The sequence below is a fragment of the Periplaneta americana genome, chromosome 8, assembly GCF_040183065.1.
Source record: "Periplaneta americana isolate PAMFEO1 chromosome 8, P.americana_PAMFEO1_priV1, whole genome shotgun sequence".
NCBI lineage: Eukaryota > Metazoa > Arthropoda > Insecta > Blattodea > Blattidae > Periplaneta > Periplaneta americana.
The window spans coordinates 31,872,957-31,895,618 of record NC_091124.1 but is presented as its reverse complement, the minus strand read 5'-3'; the positions used below and the strand labels follow the sequence as shown (position 1 = coordinate 31,895,618).

The following is a 22,662-nucleotide window of genomic DNA, read 5'->3' as shown; positions in this document are numbered from 1 at the left end:
GATGGAACAAGGGTGGCCATATCATGTGCACATGTTCCTGATATTGCCACTAGGTAGACTTTTGGAATTTGGGACTTTTTGGACAATTAAAGCTATTTTTATGGGGAAAGGAAATTGTTTTAAGAAAGTCCATTAGACTGAGAACGAGTAAGAAAAAAGTGATTTAATTTTTTTTTTCAAAATGGCAGCTAGAAAAATTCTCAAACCTTAGTATGGCCATATCAGGGACACCTACGTTATGATAACTTACCGAGTTTCTCTTGCCATAATTCAATCATGTCTCTTTAAACAACGCTCATATAAAAGACCTGTCTTAAAATTATATGAAACTTCATTCCTATCCATTGAATTAAATCCATTATAGTTTTACAACGAATAATCAAATAACCACAAAAAAATTCTGGAATTGACGCCAACGCCAGACAATAGAATATCAAAATGGATAAACTAAAAAGTTTGTAATGTTTTTCACAATATAACGTACTCTACTTTTGTATTTGAGTTTTGTTTTAAAACTAAAACTGTGTATGATAAAGTTATGGTCACTTTATCCGAAGAAATCTGTTACGTTTTAAGAAACAATATGTCTAAGTCTGGAGCTCAATGTATATTGTACAGTGTAATATATTATATAATAAAATTATGTATTAACATTTCATAGAGCGATACTATTTGATTATGTAATGTTAATCAAAAATACATTTCTAGCGGGAAAACTATTTTTAAGATGACCCTTAAATAAAATTTATAAAAGAAGCTGTGGAGAAATTGGGTTATCAATTGTAGTTTATTTCTCAGGATTTTCTTACAATTAAAAATTATATGCTTACAATTACAGCAAATTTTACGTACTGTGATTCATCACCGCCTCGATCACCAACATCATAAAGATTAATGAAATCTAAAATCAGTTACATGAACACAAGCCATCTACATCACACAATAGAAACAGGAACTCAACAATAGTAAAAACGGCCTACTGATATAACCAAAGATTCTAAAACGCGATATGACCACAGATGTTAAAGCGTGTATAAATAAACTTACCACAAAATAAGTTACAGCAATTGTTTGTAAATGTTATATACCAAATATATTTAGACGTTATTTTAATTCTGTTCAGGGTGATCATGAATATTGAAGGGTATAGTAAGTGTATTTGTCCACCAGGGATCTCTGTCATCTCAATAATTTATACAGAAACATATCCATCAAACAGAATGTTTAAGAGGTTAGGTACATCTTACAGCAGTAAAATTTTGGAAATGAGGACCGTTTTTGCAAAACTTGCTAACTGAAAAAAAATAAATTTTACAGGAGAGACAAAAAACTGAATGGAGACAAGTAGGTTATAGGTGCAACGATCAAACTTTGACACATTATAATGAAGAGAAATAATTCAATTTTACTAAGATTCCTTTAACATCGTGTAGAAGCTTGCCTTATGTTAACAAATCCACCAAAATCTCAATTTTGCAAATTTTGCAGTTAGCAAGTTTTGCAAGAACGGTCCTCAAATATTCAACAATTTTTCCGTCCATTACTGTATCTTGTACAATAATGAAAATTAGTATGTGTAAAACACTGTCCTTCTGCTGTATAAAAAAATATGTTTACGATTTAAAAAAATTATTTACGTTTTTTTTTTCAATTCACTGTGCAGTGATGAAGCGTTTCCCACATAACTCAAAAACTATCCAATATTCTGTGATGAAATTTTTTATGTATATTTATGCATGTCATATCTACAATATGATGCAAGATCAGTTCTCTACCTTTGATAGATTGTGTGATAAAAAATAAATTCATTTTTAAAAATGGTCAATATCAATATTTTCTTCTAACACAAAATAAAAAGAAATATTATTTATTAAGGAATGTAGCTGAAAGAGCATGATATTGTAAACATGAGTTTCAGCAATAAAATAAAAGAGAGAGAACATGAAAGAGTTAACAAGTTTATGAGTTAAGAGGGAAAAGCTTCATCACTGCACAGTGAACTGCCACCATTTTGAATTTTGAAAAAAAAATTTTAATCGTAAAGATATCTTTTTTCATATAGAAGAAGGATAGTGTCTTACACATACCAATTTTTATTACTGTACAAGGTACAGTAATGGAGGAAAAAAATGTTGAATATTTCCAAAAATTTTACTGCTGTAAGCTGTACTTAATCCCTAACTTAAATGAACACAAAATATTTGGCCGGTAAATTTTGCCCGAATCCCTGTCGTTCAAATACAGTTCTTTTAACTGCCACAAATTTTGGCTCAAGAATCACTTCTCCACTTTCTTTTTGAGGGAAGCCATAATAAATATTCTGGACCTATTTTAAATCCCGAACTCCGAATGAAAGTTTACCACTCGAAAATGCACAACAAATGATTGCGTCTTCTTGAAGGGACAGATGGAAATGCATCTGGAAAAATCATTTACTAATTTTGGTAAAATAGAACGTACAGTTTCTTTACCATCACTTTGCTTACCTCTTATAATTTTTGTAACACTAATTGTAATGTCATGCTACCATCATGTTTTTATAATTGAAGTGAGAAATAATTATATTGATCTATTCATGGGAAATAAAAACTAAATTGACACGTCGTTATGTTTCCATGGTAACCTCAATGTGAAACGTCTAAAAGTCTTTTTTGCACGATCGCTTTTTTGTTGTATTCAAAGCTTTTGTTGTTAGACCTTGAAAGTTAGAATTCCTACATAGAAACTTGTTGCTAGGGAAACCATTCTTCATAACATAAAACTATACTGAAATAGATCCATTACAGTGCACTTATTGTTACTTAGCTACCATTACAGTACAGTTTTGCGAAGGCTTTGGAATAATATAGCTCTAAATTTTCAATGTAAAATATATTTTATTTGCAATTTTAAAAATATAATCGTGCGTAAATGTTGTACAATATACGTTTGTGAAGCGCATTACAAAATCTCGGAAATTTAAAAACTAGCTGTGCTAGTTTTTCAAACTTTTCCTCGATTTCGTAAAAACACTTTTCAACCTTGTATCGTAATATATTATTGCACGATTATGAAATTTGGACAAACTGGTTTGCGACTGTAAATTTGTGGAAATAAATTGCAGGCTTAAAAATACAATGCAGAAGTTTGATTTGAGAGAAATTTCAAATACTTGCTTAAAACTAAAAAAGAGAAGTTATCCCATGTTATATAAGCACCTTTATGTTAAGGTGGGCAACTAGTATTTTACATTTCTTTATCTTGTTTGAATATCTAACAACGTGTCCAGTGTTAGGGGATGTTTCGATATGAGTTTTCAAATAGTTCTCTTGTAATGAATTATAAAATATGTTTATCCATCTTTAATAGCACAGACCAGTTATAGAGGAAAGTGCCACGAATATGTATGAAGAAATGACATGGAAGAACCTAAGATGCATGTTACCAAAACATTTGCAAACTTGGTATAAATTATTGTATATAATTCTTGAAAATATAATTATCTGTATCGATTGTAGTAACAAATTATTATTATTATTATTATTATTATTATTATTATTATTATTATTGATGGCGACAGCAATACTTTAAAGTGAAAACCATACAATCTTAAATAGCTGAAAAATTTTTGAGTGCAACTAATTCGTGAAAATGAAGTACACTTAAAAAATGAATGTATAAAATTATTGAAGTAAGTGTTAATTGTGATGCTTGCGCTGCTGTCAGAAATACTACACAATAATAACACAGTAACTATATTACAAAATTGAGCTAAATTTGGAAACGTTTGCCCTCAAATTGTACACTCGCTCTATGAAATGTTGTTCATAGAAAGAAACTAATGAAAAAGATTATATTTTTGTCTCGAGCAACAAGAATTGCTATTCGTCGAATATGAGCATGATTTGTAATGTTTATATCCCGAAATGAGTAACCATGGTAACTGTAACAATGCTTTGTGATTGTATATTAAAATGTAGTACCAACTGTGTTATTTGTAAATAAAATATAGGCCTACTCATTCTGTTATTCTCTTTTATTATTCAAGTTTCAACGTAAACAAAAGATAACAGTTCAAAGATTATCTATTTCAGCTTTTTTACGTTGAAGTAAAGCTGAAACAAATGGTAGTGATTCTGTAATATTTCTTTCGAATTGCAGAGCCTAAGGGAGAGGCGTTGAATTTTTGTTTTATTGGATTATCTCCCGAACATGTAAGCGAAAATTTTGATTATTGTCTGGCCGATGCACTTTCGTGCAATTATAGTCTACAGTAATTTGTTTGTATCAGAATGCCTCTCTTTAATCTGTAAACCTAAACATTATTTATGTTTGACTACAATTTCATTCAACATCTTTCTCGCTTCGTTTTTAAAATTACCTGTACTCATTTCCTTCTTTTGTTTCTTCGTGATTTATTTATTACGGAAGTTGCGTAGGAGACATATGAATATCGAAAATATTGCAAACCAACGGTATAAACACGATTTTCTCTGAAATTTCGTACAGTTGTCATATTTTCTTTGATCTTCGCTAAACTAACCTCACAAAATCTCAGTCCAGTTATACAATATAAATGTAAGTAGAATTTATTTCACTTCCCGATCTTCGAATAAAACTGAACTGTAATTAACTGTTCTAAGCAAGGTTAATTTTATTAAGGCAACTTCGATCAATATTTATTTCATTCGGATAAATCCAAGACATTATTTCAATTTTTAGGAAGTCCATCTTACTTCTCATGAAGACACTTGTTATAAATTACAAATATGTATCACCTTTTTATGTAAAACTACATGTCTCCTTACTATGGAAGGATTAACCTCTCTTATTATTGTCCTTCCACTGTTCTCCTTGTATTCGCCTTGTTCATCTTGTAGTTACTTTGTTTTCCCTGTCTTCCCATTGTTGTTCTTCTATTATTGTAGTTCCCCTTACACATCCTATGCTCTAATGTTCTCATTTATATTGTAGTTTCCTTGTTCATTTATTATTCGCATTGCTCTACTTCCATTTCCATTGTTCTTGCTTCTCCTTGTCATCCCTTAGTTCTTCTAGCATTCGTCTTGTTTCCTGGTCTTCCTCTTGTTCTCCTTGTATTCGTCTTGTTTTCCTGGTCTTCCTCTTGTTCTCCTTGTATTCGACTTGTTTTCCTGGTCTTCCTCTTGTTCTCCTTGTATTCGTCTTGTTTTCCTTGTCTTCCTCTTGTTCTCCTTGTATTCGTCTTGTTTTCCTGGTCTTCCTCTTGTTCTCCTTGTATTCGTCTTGTTTTCCTGGTCTTCCTCTTGTTCTCCTTGTATTCGTCTTGTTTTCCTGGTCTTCCTCTTGTTCTCCTTGTATTCGTCTTGTTTTCCTTGTCTTCCTCTTGTTCTCCTTGTATTCGTCTTGTTTTCCTGGTCTTCCTCTTGTTCTCCTTGTATTCGTCTTGTTTTTCTTGTCTTCCTCTTGTTCTCCTTGTATTCGTCTTGTTTTCCTGGTCTTCCTCTTGTTCTCCTTGTATTCGTCTTGTTTTCCTGGTCTTCCTCTTGTTCTCCTTGTATTCGTCTTGTTTTCCTGGTCTTCCTCTTGTTCTCCTTGTATTCGTCTTGTTTTCCTTGTCTTCCTCTTGTTCTCCTTGTATTCGTCTTGTTTTCCTGGTCTTCCTCTTGTTCTCCTTGTATTCGTCTTGTTTTCCTTGTCTTCCTCTTGTTCTCCTTGTATTCGTCTTGTTTTCCTGGTCTTCCTCTTGTTCTCCTTGTATTCGTCTTGTTTTCCTTGTCTTCCTCTTGTTCTCCTTGTATTCGTCTTGTTTTCCTGGTCTTCCTCTTGTTCTCCTTGTATTCGTCTTGTTTTCCTTGTCTTCCTCTTGTTCTCCTTGTATTCGTCTTGTTTTCCTGGTCTTCCTCTTGTTCTCCTTGTATTCGTCTTGTTTTCCTTGTCTTCCTCTTGTTCTCCTTGTATTCGTCTTGTTTTCCTTGTCTTCCTCTTGTTCTCCTTGTATTCGTCTTGTTTTCCTGGTCTTCCTCTTGTTCTCCTTGTATTAGCTTTGTTTTCATTGTCTTCCTCTTGTTCTCCTTGTATTCGCCTTGTTTTCCTTGTATTCGCCTTGTTTTCCTTGTCTCCCTCTTGTTCTCCTTGTATTCGCCTTGTTTTCCTTGTCTTCCTATTGTTCTAATTGTATTCGCCTTGTTTTCCTTGTCTTCTTCTTGTTCTCCTTGTATTCGCCTTGTTTTCCTTGTCTTCCTCTTGTTCTCTTTGTATTCGCCTTGTTTTCCTTGTATTCGCCTTGTTTTCCTTGTCTTCCTCTTGTTCTCCTTGTATTCGCCTTGTTTTCCTTGTCTTCCTATTGTTCTCCTTGTATTGGCCTTGTTTTCCTTGTCTTCCTCTTGTTCTCCTTGTATTCGCCTTGTTTTCCGTGTATTTATCTTGTTCTCCTTGTATTCGGTTTGTTTGCCTTGTATTTGCTTTGATTTCCTTGTATTCCTGTTGTTCTCCTTGTATTCGCCTTGTTTTCCGTGTATTTCTCTCGTTCTCCTTGTATTCGGTTTGTTTGCCTTGTATTCGCTTTGATTTTCTTCTATTCCTGTTGTTTTCCTTGTATTCGCTTTGATTTCTTTATATTTCCCCTTGTTCTCCTTGTTTTCCTCTTTTCTTTTAATATTTCCCTTGTTACCCTTGCCATCCTTTGTTCTTCTCTTCCTCCCGTTCTCCTTGTCTTCCTCTTGTTCTCCTTCTCCTTCTCTTGTTTTCTTTGTATTCCTTTGTTTTTGTTTTCCTCCTGTTCTTGTCTTCCCCTTGTTCTCCTTGTATTTCCCTTCATCTGCCGTTTCTTATCTTCCAACCTCTGATAACGAAGATGCTTTAGAAACTTGTCTTGACGACTTCTTTAACTCCAAACCAACAGATTTCCTCAGAGACGGAATTGAAAAATCACCTCAGCGTTGGCAAGAGTCATGGATAATGTAGAAGAGTTTATAAAATATTAGCATTAATAAAAGTGGGACCCTAATTAATGGGAATATTAGAAAAATCTATTTGCGTGGAAAAAATCTGTCCAATTTTCGCCAGCAATATTCCTATAGGATCTGCCTAGGACTGAACTGATTCCATTGAAGTAGAAAGCAGCTGATGCTACGGCTGAATCATTAGTTCATTACATTGCCTCGGGGCGGCAGATTTAGTCTACCTCGTAAACAAGAAGCAGCTCAAGTCTGTCTACTGGAGTAAGGCTATACTTCCATGTTCTCATTAAGTTACAAGCAAGGGAGAAACTGGGCTCGAAGTCTAATAGCCACAAGTATCGGAAAGCCAGCTGCAGTGTCGGTAGCCTACTGGATAGTACATCGTACTACGAGAGATTTACCGTTCCGAGACTCTATTTCCGTCCATATCGTTACCCGGAGTGAAAAGTCTACATGCGATGTAGAAGAACACAGACTGCAGGTCCCCCCCCCCGGTGTCCTTCCGTTCCCCTCACTAAATAAAATTTCATTCCACCAATTCTAAACATTTTATTTTACTATTCTCTTTATTTTATGTCGTACAAATAAGTGTAACTGCGGTACGTACTTCGATCCCAGGAAGAGCTATGGAAGAAATTTACTTTCCGTCCACTGAACTACAGGGTGTAAGGGGTATAAGTGCCGTCCTTTTCACAGTCGTCGGAGACGGTCTCAGCAGTGATGTCAACGAGGGAGCAAACGTGCTCACAGCCCGTGTACGCTGATCAGAGCACGTAAGGCACGCAGGTATACCTTATTTTATTTCAAGGAGTGCAGTTCGGTGGCTCCTTTGAACACCCATTTACAGATTTATGACTTCCTACACAAACACCTCTGACAATTCCATCCTGTCCCCTAGTCCCAACATTGCACAGTTGTCACAATCCTGATGACCTTCGAAATTATGCAGTGAAACTGACGGGATTCTTGGAATTCGGAAAAGATGCGGCAACTCTGCCTCCACGTGGATTTGACGGGCACCTGTCAATTTTTCTGAACGAGGGTTGTGATTGGTTACTAACAAGAGAAGACAAGATTTCCGTCCCAGTAAGGAAGACATTTATTTATGACAACCAATTAGTAGGGGGCAGTAGAAGGTCTGTCGGCAAAGTTCTTTCTATGAAACTGCACTCCATGAAAAAAAATAGAGTATACAAGTCATTGGTGAACAAAAGGGTTCTACAGGGACATCATTTTATTTTTACTTCAATTTTTATTGTACCTGAGATTTTGAATGCACTTCACTCCCACCCCTTCTACTAATTAAGTTCAATCGTCCTCCACACAGATCCAAGACCGCATATACAGTCATAGTAATCTTACCGTCACAGTACGTTCCAAAAATATGTTCGCGTTTTCCAATGACGAAAGAGCTTTCAATATCGCATCATTTTCGCACAGGTACTGTCGTCCATTTGCCTACGTCGCATTCCTGTTTTCCCCACCAGCTTCTATTCGCCTCTCTGTAAAGGCTAGTGAATGGGCTGTCTTAGCTCTTTTCTGAAAACATTAATTTCTGTTAGGAATTGAACATCTGCGTAATATTATACCCATACAACTGTTTAAAATAACTTAAAAGGGCCTCGTTAAGTAATTAACTGTCACGTGATTTCCTCCCTTTCTACGATCCTGCGACATAACCACTTGGACGGACAGTAGATAGCATGTCTGAGTAATTTTATCTTTTCGGATCGAGCAGATGTGAAGACTGAATTTGCAGTACGTAAGGAACTCTTTTATAGAGTAGGTACAGAATTATTTCAACAAGAGTTACTAGTACGAAGGACGAAACTGGTAATTGGAATTACACACATTAGAACTGAAGCCTGTATCTAAAATGAACCGCCATCATTTTGAAAAATGTGTTTAAATATCCATATTATGATTATTTTTCAATTTAACTTCATTCTCTATATTGTACGCTAATGTGCTGTAGACAGTATAATATGCACTGCATAATGAATACGTCCGTATGGACAGCTCAGATCGTGAGTAAAAGCACTTATTGTTAATACAATACTGTATTTTGATTAAACAAAAACCTAATGAAAATTATCAAACTCAAAAGCGCAATATTTCCTAGTTTACGTAAATGGATGAACTACTTTTGTTCCCTCCTATACCTAGTAAAGTGATTTCTTTGTATATTACGCCATCGAACTCCAGGGGGTAGCAACCGTTGATCCAAAGGTATAGCCAGGTTAATATCAGAAATTTAGTAAAAATAAAATGATGTCCCTGTACATTACACATTGATGAAGAAGTCGTTCAGTACGTTTCAGGCTGACTAGACTCTTAACTTCTTGTGTGAGTGAAAGATGAGGTTGGTTTGTGGAAATTATTCAGTTACAAAGACAAGCAGTGTCGAACGCCTCAAATTATTAGTTAATCTACAGAATGATATAATATTCAAATTAGTTTGTTTTTATTGATATTAAATAGTAGTAAATGTATGTGAAGATATATTGTAGAGCTTCTTCCTCACAGGATTGTATTTATGTTTACAGAATAAAGTACAAACAAAAGTGTATGCTGCTAATGGCGTAAATTCGTTAAATGTCAGTTAGGAGTTGTGTCTATAAATTGTCCAGATTTTCGTACATAAATTCTCAGTTTAACGATGTTTCTTACTATTACGATATTGTTCTGTCCAGATATTTTGAATTACGTGAATATTTATCAGAATTCATAATAGAAACACAGAGACAGTCCAGAACTAGTTGACTCTACATGGATCGAGGAACGTAACTTTCTCGAGGATGTATTAGAGCATCTGAACGTTTTGAATTTGAGATCGCAAGGAAAGAATCAATTAATCTTTGTCGACAGATATTGTTAAAAGCTTTCAGATGAAGATTTCATTGTGGATGTCGCAGATCTCACAGCACAATTTTTATAATTTCAACGCCTTCAGTCATTGACCTTCTGTTCAACAGTGTAAAATACTGTGATGTTTTAAAAAAATCTCTGGGAAGAGTTCTTTAGACGATTTAAAGATATTGACCTACTCCAGCTCAAGTTGGATTTGTGTCGGCAAAAATGAGAAAAAAAGTACTTCTGAATTACGCGAGAAGTCAGGAATTTAAATTTGTTTTTAGAAGTGTGATGATGCTCAGATAAGTAGTACGTGATTATGTAACAGTTAATAACAGTAATTAGGGCTAGGCTAATTATAGGCCTCATTACGTAAAACTGCTTAAGTTAAAGAGAAGCTATATTTATTATTTGTTATATCCTACTATTTTATAATTAATTGCATTTATGAGAGAGGTACATGTTGCAAAATATGCTTTTATTTCTTTTTTTCTTGTATAAGTGTAACACATTATCTATTACTTAAGAGCAGTTTAATTCATCTTGCAGTGGTAGGCCAATAGAGTTCATTTTGCTCACCCCTTCTTGTTCACCGCTACTGCTTGTAGAACAGATTCATTGGAACCCGAGAGCACTTGGGTGCACGTAGCGCAGTGGCCGGCAGAAGCTGCAGTTATGACGTAAGAGCCAGTCAGGCCTCAAGAGCTTGGAAGAGCGAGCAGTTGAGTCGTATTACTGTTAACACGCACCAGCGCAGTGGCGTCAGTGCAGCAGTGATACGACAGTTCTTGGAGATAAATTGATGGAATCACATTCCTGTATTTTGCTAGGGAATAACTACTCTGCGGTCATGATGGCAACATTCTTGGCGAATTCCCCGTCATTAAAAGAACGCATGTTCTTAGCAATGGCTAGTGAAATCCTATATCTTAAGCCTTAAGCTTACCATTGATTCACTGACAGTGTGTTCCCTAGCTTCACTTAACAATTTATCTTTCAATTGCTGCACCAGTACTTGTCGATATTCTCCCCCATATTTGTCATAATTATTGGTGTGGCATACAGAATAATGGCATTGTATATTGAATTTCTTTACATGCTGAAACAGCTTGCCACAAATCAAACACTTCGCCATTCCTCCATACTCCATAACACAGTTTGATCTCGACAAAGTATTTAGCTTGGGCACGATAGTAACACAAAGTGATGGTGTGTTTCAAAAGTTGAAATATACTTTGGATACTACTCACCAAGTTAGGGCCTAGATAGTTCAATCTGTATATTGTATAGGAAAATGTTTATTAAAAACACTTGAATTATTTTCAAGTTTCCGAGTAGACAAAGTGTTGTAGTACTGCTTAAATTATTTATTTCTACATTTGTATATTTATAGCAGTTTCGGATCCTCATTTACATAATGCGAACGCTTCTGCAGCTGGCTGTATTATGAATTTCATATTATTATAAGTATGTTAAATTTGATTACAAACCAGAATATTTTGTTGCATTGATTTATCACGGATGTACAGTTTTGTTTTCGTACAAATGTGTTATAATTGTGCTGTTCCCATACTACCTCAGACGAATGGATCGCGCTCTGTCATTGCATAGGCGCCGTACCACCACTGTTCAGTTGAACCTTCTCTCCTCGCTGTGCTCAGTATGCAGAGATTGCCGAGCAAAGAGCGTGGCGGCTCCGTGGTATGACGTCACAGAGCACGGAACATGCCGGTCACTGACGTAGCGTCTTTCGCGTGCTCTGACCTTGACATCCCTGGTCTACAGGATCAAAAATGCCCATACAGCATAGGGTCAAAACTTGATAGTTTTTCCAGAAAAAAATATTTCTTTCCTTATTTTATTTGCGTTATACTGCTTATATCTTTAGTAAAATTACGAAAAGAATTACATCAATAGGTATATCTAGCAAAGAGTTAATATTAGTTTAAATATATATATATATATATATATATATATATTTATGTGTTGTATTGCGTTTTCGTGAAATTAAATAAAAAATGCATGCTTAAATATGTTAATATTCTGACGTGAGAGACGTGGCAACATGTTCGGCAGGATTCATTCAGCCTACGTACTCTGTACAGACCAGCTGAGTTAAAGCTCCCTGACCATACGTAGGTCTGCTATAGAGCGGATGGCAGTTCAGTACAGGGTATTCGGTAAACAACTTACAATGTCATTCACAGTTTAGGAATATCATATGTAATTAATGTATGGAGAAATTCGTCGTAATTCAAGTGAGGCAAGAAGGATGTACCGTTAACGTTTTCCTCAAAGAAGGTTACCTAATCGGCGAACTTTGTAGCGGTTTCTCAACGACTTTTAGAAACTAGGGTGCTATTCATAGACATTTCGCAGCACGCGCTACGAGCGTACTAAGCTAGCCCCGGGTATCCACTGGTTACTAGTACATTTTTTTTTTTATTTTAGTAGGTTATTTTACGACGCTTTATCAACAGCTGAGGTTATTTAGCGTCTGAATGAGATGAAGGTGATAATGCCGGTGAAATGAGTCCGGGGTCCAGCACCGTAAGTTACCCAGCATTTGCTCATCTTGGGTTGAGGGAAAACCCCGGAAAAAACCTCAACCAAGTAACTTGCCCCGACCGGGAATCGAACCCGGGCCACCTGGTTTCGCGGCCATACGCGCTGACCGTTACTCCACAGGTGTGGACTTACTAGTACAGAATTCAAATCATATCCTATCGCTAGCACTGGTTTATGAATACGACAAACGCCGATAATCCACCGAAAGCCCGCGCTAAAAATGTCCATGAATACGGCCCTAGAAGTCACTTACCCCGTTTCGAAAATCACACGGGAAATTTATTAAAAAATAATACTGCTTTACGAAAGAGGGAAGAATTAAAATTTTGCATTAGAAAAAATGTTCGTGTGATTTTGTGCAGTAAATCATTATTGTTTATTTTTAGACATGCAATAAAAATGGACCAATAGGCCCTATTGTTAAATAAAATGTAAATTTAACATAATTTTCTATTAGTGAGATTGAAAGTTTGTATTTGCTGCTCGTTTTATGTAAATAACAGTATTATCATGGTCCGCCCCTGCACTAGAACAGAGCATCTGTTTTGTACCGGCATGTCTGTACCCGCTTGAGCTGTACTGTGTACTTATAAACCCCCTCCTCCCCGTCCAGCAACGTTGCAAAAGTCTAATATTGTAAACTTTAATAATTCGTTAAGTATTGCAATTAGAAAAAAAATGTGAAGATATGAATAATCATCAGTTAAAATAATGACACTTATACCCTATATACCTTCTCAGTCTCAATTTCGGAAAATGTTTATTTATATTCTGAAGAAGTGCATACAATTTCTGAGAAAGTATTAGAATATATTATGTTTTTACAATACCAATTTTCAGAAACCTTATTTCGTATAAATATAAATTTTAGGAGTCATGTTTATTAAGTCCACACCTGTGGAGTAACGGTCAGCGCGTCTGGCTGCGAAACCAGGTGGCCCGGGTTCGAATCCCGGTCGGGGCAAGTTACCTGGTTGAGGTTTTTTCCGGGGTTTTCCCTCAACCCAATACGAGCAAATGCTGGGTAACTTTCGGTGCTGGACCCCGGACTCATTTCACCGGCATTATCATCTTCATATCATTCAGACGCTAAATAACCTAGATGTTGGTACAGCGTCGTAAAATAACCTAATAAAATAAATAAATAAAAATGTTTATTAGATTTTGCTTCTTTTTTGTTTTGGTGTATATACTACCGCTTCTCAAAATATCGAATATTTCTTTAACATACTGTGTCCATCCCGGTGTTGTAATGAAATGTAAGTAACTCGTTTAATAGTCACTGAGTATGCACTTAATTATGCATGAACGGGAAAAAGTCAGCAATTGTGTCGTCTGAAGGAAAATTATTTGAAAAGTGAAGTGTAATATAGTTTTATTATAGAATAAATAACACATGTCACATATTGAAAATATTACAAATTTACACAATTCTTACGTAAGTATAAAACTAAAGAATTTACAAAGTATTCCAATTTCTATAAGTAAGAATCTGGAAGAGGATAGGGAAAAAAAACAAATCTCAAATTTTATAAACCATGACTGTACAATTGCTATTTTATGATTTTGAAAGAAAGAAGAAATATCTATAAAATACTGCAAAATACTGACAACAAAACAAGATTTTTTTAGGAGTAGTAGGCTATAAAATTATGAAAAGTGAATAAATAGAAAATAATAATAATAATAAATTCAAAATAAATTATATATAATTCTTAAATACAAAATATGGAGTGTAAAACAGAACTTGTAATAAAATTAATAAATATGATAAATTAATTGTACCCCGTGTTCAATTTTCAATGGGAGCTTCTGTCACTTGTTTCTATATATCCATGAGGTCATCACCAGGGAGCGAGTTTAATCCCTAAGACAGACAAACGATGTAGGCCATGTCTGTTGTTTCATTGAGTATTGTTCTTTTGTTTTGTCAACAAATGAATGCAACTATGTATTAGAAACGAGAAATAAAATTTATGTCATACATGTTATTACTACAAACTTCACTTACTGTTTTTAATTATTTCTTTTGTAACCTTCTCAGAAATTTTAACAGGTAAATTCAATATTTTCTCATTTACGTGACAATATAATAAGTACGTGACATAATTAAAAATATTAAAATACTACGTGCAGACAAGCGAAAGTACCACAAATTATTCAATCAGTCAAATCGTCTGCCTTTTTTTTTAGGCTCGGCAAACAAAACCTATGACATAAAAAGTACTGAAAGCTCCTATTCAAAATTGATCATGAGGTAGTGATAAAATATAAATAAGGAAACGAAATTCACACAAGAACAAAACTGCGAAAGCACAACTTTCCGTTAAATTTTTGGTGCTCTATAAATGAGTGGTACATATTTAAACTTATTAATTATTTATAAATTGTTAGGAAAATGTAAAATTTGTGTTTTTTATCTGTTCTTATTTTAGTTTGATATTACAAAGGTAGACGAGTCTATTTCCTCTTTTGGTTTATGTCACAATATTTGTATTTTTCTTCTCTTCATTGCATTTAAGTGATTTGTGCGTTTCCTCCTCTATTCTTTGTGCATATCATCATCATCATCATCATCATCATCATCATCATCATCATCGACTAATTTCGTGCTCTTAAAGAATCTTTTCAGTGATTTTCAGTGATTTTCAGTCTTGCAGATCTTGGTGGCTTTCTTCTTCTCTTCTTCTTCTTCTTCTTCTTCTTCTTCTTCTTTTTGTTGTTCTTAATATAAGGCTAAAATTTGAGAGATGATGTGCAGTCATCTGTTGCCATGGACACACAGTTTGCTGATAAATTTATGTCATGCAGCATGCTTATAATTTTCAGATTTTCACACAATCATAGTTACGTTATCGCTTTATTCTAGTTGAACTCTGTAATAATCAAACAATTCTAAATAACTGAACAATTTACAATTCCTATTTTTTTTAATTCAACTTCGAAATCTCATTGCCATATTTAACACTTGACTTTAACGTGTTTTTATGGAGATGAATGTTTGTTGTATTGTTCACATCATTTCCAAAATTCAGCTTTTTTTTACGTATTTAATTACAGTTTTAATATTAATTAACTGCAATATAAAAACGTAATGTTCGCTTTTGTCTATGTTAACCCTTCCCTCACTGACTTCTTCAAATATGCTTTGTAAGATACTAATACCACATAAACGTATCACCATTCTTTCACTGGACGGAAAATCGATATAGAAACTATAAGTTACTACTACAGTGCTTGTGCAGTAATAGGAAGTGCCTGAAATCTCCTTAGCACGTGCTTTTCATCCCATTTTCTTTCACTGCACCCTGACTTACTGTTAAAGCAGCAAATCGAAAGTACAGCAGCTTATTTTTAGAACCAATATCCGCACTCCATTATTTTACGATACCATGGAAACGAACTATAGTTGTCGACTGTTTTATAAGTACCACATGGACACACTACGCTACGTAAGGACGATTTATTCGGAGTGGCAATGCCGTTATCAGAGCTCATGTTAGCACTTTCTCGTACCACACGAACTTTAATACTACTTTTTTGTGAAGAAAATGTCGTAAAATCACTTGTAACTTAGACATATTTAGAGATAAAATATAAGTGTGCAAGTTTTCCTGATTTGTACTAGTTACAATACGAAAATTTACTGATTAACTGTTAAATTATTGAAATGAATAAATCCTAATAATTGACTAGTTTCGATGTCTTTTGCATCATGTGCTGAATCCTAGTGAGTTCCCACACTATCTTCTTGTTTCCTGTTATGGTGGGATGTGTTCATGATTGTATCGAAAAGGATGTGCGTTCTGAAATTCAATTGAGTGTTTCGGATGTGTTGTGAATGTGTTTTTATGAATTTCGTATTGTTCTAGAGTGTCAAGTTTCTGGTTTTTTTGGTTGTAGTATTTTTATATCTTTGTCTATGTTGCTGCATTTGTGGTTGGTGTTTCTGATGTGTTTTGAGTAGGTTGAATTGTTGTGTGGTTTGGTTATGTCCCTTGTAACGTGAACACACCCCAGTATAACAGGAAACAAGAAGACAGCGCGCAAACTCACCAGGATTCAGACGATGATGGAAAAAAAACATCGAAACTTGTCAACCAGGTACAATAACATCATTATTTTAAATGTTAACACAGTCAAGTTGTTATTTATTAATTTAAATAGATTATCGGTTAATTAGTTATTATATACAGTAAGTGTTGAAAGAGTGTATACAAGAAGAAAGTTGAAAATCTGTTGTAAAGTATAAGTTCATTATTTGTTTTTAGATTAGATGTTTGATGTTCTTCTGTTAGGTCAAAATGATTGCAGTCACAGTATAAAGACTAGGAAAATGATGGCAACTCTTTTGGTGATATAACTCACCAGTAGGTGTACGGCGGTACAGGGCTATATTCAAAAGGACCATAATGTCTTTTAGGGTAAAAACTAGAATATGTATCGGGGACGAATGTTTGTGGTATGTAGCCTGGAACAGCCTCACCTGGGTAGAAAAGAGGATAGCTTGGCCAGAATTCAAGAGGATATTGTGAACTGGGGATAACTAAATCAGATATTTCAGGTGTATATATCGTAAATGACTCAGGCACATATGATACATCTACTGGAACTGAAAAGGGTTCAGCAATGGCGATTATCTCTGGTTCTGGAACCAAAATGATACCTTCCCCTTCTGTGTAAACAACTTCCGGTTCATATTCGATTACCCCTGTTTCTTCAATTTCATAGCCTTTCTCCAATTCCGGGTACCTTTCCCCAATATCGGTGATGTATTCCACGTAACGACCAAAATCATATACTGGATGAGTTTCAATTCCAAACACTTCAACATCTTCTATAATAGGCCCAGGGATAGGGAAGAATTCGGGCACAGGAGCTGGAGCAAGATCAACTGGAGGAATCGATTCGTATGTAAATGTCGGAACTGTTTCTTCAACCAAAACAGGTATCGATTCCAGATATACATGTTCTGGCTCTAAGAATTTTTCTTCAATGAATTCGTCGTCAAATCTAGCGACAACCGGAACCGATCCGACGACTTTAGAGAAGGCGTCTGTGTCTCCGAACTCTTTTTCAGAGCTGTATCTCTGCTGGAAGTTTGTAGAATGTATGTTTTCCTTGCTGTAGTCACGAGCATATGTCTCCAGGGCCAGTACTGCACTGTTAGGGTAAGCGAAACCTTCACCTCGCTTAAAATTCCTGAACGGAGGGACAACAAACGCTGTACAGACAGACAGCAGGGCTAAGCCACTGAACACCTGAAACAAAGGTTCAGAATTTCAGTTCTAAAATTAGGCCTTTTGTAGAAAACATCTAAAATAATCAGTGTCATGAAAATGACATAGATTTTCGCATTACACATTTTACATGTTTCGTAAAAACAATTCAGTTCTTTTAGCCTATAGTGTTACGAATTATATTGCTCCTCTTCTTTCCAAATTACCAAATTTGATAACAATACAGGGTGGAAATGATACAAGTGTGCTGATTCTGAAAGGGGCAATAGGATAGATTGAAGTTAATAAAATCATATTAAATGTTTTGTAATTACGTGCATGATTCATTACAAAATTAGGCTGCAAGTATATATAGTTTGGCAACAGCGCATCGCCGACTCACCTACGAATACACACATGAACTTGATCTGAATATAGGTATTCTGTCCCTTACTCACTGCAGAAGGGTTGTCAGATTTCGTAATAGCAGGAAATAACGATAAGTGTTAATGTTTTTATTTAATTTGCAATAAAACAGTAGGAAGAGAAACTGCGTTATTTGGTAAACCCTGTAGGTCTACTGTATACTACAGAAATGCAAAACACTATCTTTACACCACCCCTAGGGAAAATCATCGCACTATTCAAAGAGGAAATAGTGACAACAGTGCAGAGTGCAAGTACAGTCCTTGAACAATAAATTTGTAACTAATCTATTTGCGTTTTCAGCGACAGTAAAGGATGGAACTTTCGAAAAAGTCAGTCATATGGATTAAAGGACATGAACATGGATGGGCAACTCCTGCTCCCAAAGTGCTAAAAAAAACCTTGAAAGAGAGAAAGGCAGACGGAGCCAGGCACAGCAGTTACAAGTTGTTTGTAGTTTCGCTGCAAAAGCCACGGTGCGCTCTGGCGGCTCTATTCCATGGTTTGAATTTCAGAATGACGCATGGTACAATAATTATAGTAATTTTAGACAGACTATACCTGAACACACAACAAGAGTATATTATTTTCTAGTTTGTAAATTAGTTTAGTACTGGAAACACAAACTGAATACAATCTTTTCAAGATACAACAAATATAGCTGCAACACTTATTTATTATTACACTATTTGTTAATATTTTTTATTATATGTCTTATTTGAAACGTAGAACGCTAGAATTTACAAGTCTTTGTACATTAAAGAGTATTCCTCTGTTCTCAGAAAGGTAATAGTCTGTATTCGCAAACAATAACAAATTCAAGGAAGTATTTTTTAAATGTCAGGCAAATGAAATAAGCTTACTTCTGAGCTCTTTCTTTACTTTGAGAGCTTTTACACTTCTTCCTTGTATTAAACTCTGCCTCAAGCACATACAGTACATAGGGAAGCAAAGAGTATATTTGGAAATTCTACTTAGGCAACATTACGAACAGTTCGATTCCTGATTTTGCTGGAATCTGAGTGGCGTGCTGTTCTGTAGATTTATTAATTCAAGCTATAAATTTTCAGGATTTTCTATCGGCGTAAGCCAAAAAGATTTCAGAAAAATTTCGATTCCTTGTCAATTGTCACTGTTTCTCCAAACTTAGCAGTGAATTCTGCTGTAGGTCCTGAAGTAGGGTCTTATATTTGATAAGAAGATTTTCTTATCACTCTTCAAGATAGTTTAAAGTCAAAGAAAGTGAAGTTGTCTATGTTCTACATGATACTACCACATTTCAAATTTATGCATAAATTTTCTTAGCTAGTCGATTATATGTCGTGCAATTCTGTAACTCGCACGCACAACGTGCTAATGATATTTGATATCAGTCTCACCTTCTTGATATCTCATTTTTACCTTTAACTGTTCTAAATCAGATCTAAACAGTATTTATTTACTAAAACCTTCATTGTTTATTTGTAATGTCATGCGTAAGAAAATATAATACAATACAAGCTTTACCTCTCTTCTTAATAAAAAAAATATATCTTTTTACTCGTAACTAAAGAGAAATGATCTGGGAATTATATTGTTTTTCACTTAAAACGAGCCGCCACTTACTTCAGACGCGATCGAACTTGTGTCTTGAAAGAACCGCACACAGACAGTTCAGCTAGTACAGAGTCCGTTCTACCTGCACTGAGGTTCTGTTGACACTTTGAGGCCCAATTGTATAAAACTCCCTGACTAAAGATCAACTTTGATCGAAGATCGAAAAGTAAACCGAGTTCAGACACTTCTTGTATTGTATAAAACTTTTCTGCGATCAAATTACCTTGGTTCAAATGCAATCTAAGTTCACGTGAAAAGGATTTGGCAACATCGCATAAACAGGTGAAATACGTGATGCGCGGACCATGTTATACAGGTTTGTTCAGTGTTGCCAATCTAGCGATTTTAACTCTTTTTCAACAACAATTTTTTTTAACTTTTATATTGCTTAAATAGGGATTTAGTGACCTTTTTAGCACCCCATAGTGACAAAATTTAATCTTTCTTTGTTGATAATGAGAAATCTAGCGATTTTAGAACTACTTTTTGGCGACTTTCCGTATTACACTCTGTTGGAGACACTGTTTTTTTTTTTTGCAATGTAAATAATGGCGGACAATAAGAAGAAGGTTGACTGTTCTCCAAGTTGTTATCATGTTATGGTGTTTGATACTGCTAAACATAATAAAGCTTTATAAAACGACAATTTTCTTTTAGTAATACAGTTAATTGACATTTATGAATGTACCTATCATATCCATTAATAATTAATGGTTGTTATAAACATAATATAATTATAGGTTATGTTATTTGATACTGCTGAACACGATAGAGCCTTATAAAATATAATAATGTTTGTGTATTAAGGCAAGAAATTGAAAGAAATATATATAAATGTACCTAACATATCTATTAATATTAATAATAATGGATATTTTATTTGCACAATCTGTCACTCGTATATTTCAAACAGAAAAGAAATAACTGAACTTGGATCACCTAACTTAATCGGAGAAATTTCTTCAGTCAAAGTTGACTTTAGTTTGAGACAAATTAATCTCAGATTAGACTTTATACAACACAAAATTCCAAGTTCAGCTGAAACAAGGATCAATTTAACCTCTGATCTAAGATTAAATGGTTTATACAATCGGGCCTGAGAGCACGAGTTTCCCACCCATGGACATGAATTCAACCAGAGCAATGGAAAAACAGATGAGATACAAAGTGCATGATGTGTTAGATTGTTCACCTCAAATAATCCTGACCTTTCTCTAGTAATGCCAGAATGCTGGTTAGACAAAGTTGCGTGTTACCTTGAGGATGGTCTTCATGGTTAACTAGTGAAGTCAGCAGTCGCGTAGAATTGTGGGCTCAGCAACAAGTGTCTTATCGTTTTATAGTCATCTGGAGTCCGCTGTTGGCCAGCCGAGCACGCACTCCAACGAAGAGGTCCACAAAACTCACAGAGTTACAAACAATAACGTTAGTGTGTTGTTGGGAAGAGCATGGACAATCTGTTCGTGGTTGTGACATTGTACAAGGCCCCCTGAGAATAAGTATAAACAGTTGCTATGCAACGCCTCGCTAAGGAAGTTGACTGTAGGCTGAAGGAAGGCTACAAGTTCTGCGATGAGCCAATAACCATAAAAGGCTTTAAAGTTACTACTTTTCAAAAGGAAGTAAATGTATGTGTCACTGGCTTTCCCCTTCAAAATTCTGTAGAGTTCTTTCAGGGGAACAGCGAAATTCGGAGTGAGATAAGTGGCCAATAAGCTTAGAGCTCACATATTCAGTATTATTTAGCCCCAAACTCCCTTGAAAGGACGCGATTTCGCGTAATTTTTATGTTAATAATTTATTTGTAACGCACTAGTCCATGATTGTTCAATTTCTCCATGGATTTATTTTTTTTAATTTTATTTTATTGGGTTATTTTACGACGCTGTATCAACATCTAGGTTATTTAGCGTCTGAATGATATGAAGGTGATAATGCCGGTGAAATGAGACCGGGGTCCAACACCGAAAGTTACGCAGCATTTGCTCGTATTGGGTTGAGGGAAAACCCCGGAAAAAACCTCAACCAGGTAACTTGCCCCGACCGGGATTCGAACCCGGGCCACCTGGTTTCGCAGCCAGTCGCGCTGACCGTCTCCATGGATGCGATATATGTAATACAGCCCATTATATCTTTGCGAGCCTAAAAATCTTATATAGGCCCTAGTGCCAAAAAAAAAAATATGTCAATTGTTTACTTATACGTATTTAATTAGCAACAACTTGTCTTCAGCTTGTTTGGCTTTAATAACAACTCCAGAAGGAATTTCGGTTTCAACAGATCCCGAAATCATTTCCAACACAACAGAAAATGGACCTCATATTATAATCAAAATTTATCATCACACCAATCTATGTAAATAATTATTTATTAACAATTATTTTTGTTCATTGAGGAGCCCAATCTAGGCTGCCCTCAATTCAGTGTCATATATTGTATTTATATATTTTTTTAAATGATCTTTATAGCGCTAAATGCGCTGATCGATCAATAAATTGTTTAAAAAAAAACAGAACATTGTTCACTAAATTCAGAGACTGGTAACTTTACAACAAAGAAATTATAGCATCATGCATGATCTCCCTCAACGAATAATTTTTATTCTACGTATTCTTTTTTTTTTTCTAGTATACACAGTACCTAGATACCAAAACAAAACATGCTAAACAAGACATACAAAGACAAAGCGAATTTCTAACTTAAAACTCTTATCAAAAAGTTTTAATTTATTCAATTACGGACTAGTGTGCCGTAAAATAATGTATGAACTTTTGGCGAAATTTCATGTTTAAACCTCGGGCCACTTGCACCCTCGGCAGCAACCTGTAGCCCTCGCTATAAACATCTTCATTCGCCCTTGATACTATTTATTTGTGTATAATTATAGCATTATTAGTTAAGATACAAATATTAATGGTTCATATTTTATGATTACCTAAATGTCAGGTCGAGGCTCCAGTTTCGGGATGAATAATTTTTGTTTCTCCTCCCATTTTCTCCTTCAATTCATTCATTTATTCATTCATTCATTCATTCATGTTCTGCCCAAAGACAGGTCTTTCACTGCAATCCCAGCATTC

General features: G+C 35.0%; 1 protein-coding gene across 1 annotated transcript; it reads right to left on the bottom strand.

Moving 5' to 3' along the window:
- Positions 1-13,984: 13,984 nt before the first annotated feature.
- On the bottom strand, positions 13,985-20,883 carry LOC138704290 (uncharacterized). The gene is made up of 2 exons (XM_069832155.1): positions 20,839-20,883; positions 13,985-17,602 (listed from the first exon to the last, which is right to left on the bottom strand). Exons 1-2 carry the CDS (start codon positions 20,854-20,856, stop codon positions 16,706-16,708), a joined length of 915 nt encoding a protein of 304 aa, XP_069688256.1. The 5' UTR covers positions 20,857-20,883; the 3' UTR covers positions 13,985-16,705.
- Between the last annotated feature and the right edge of the window lie 1,779 nt (positions 20,884-22,662).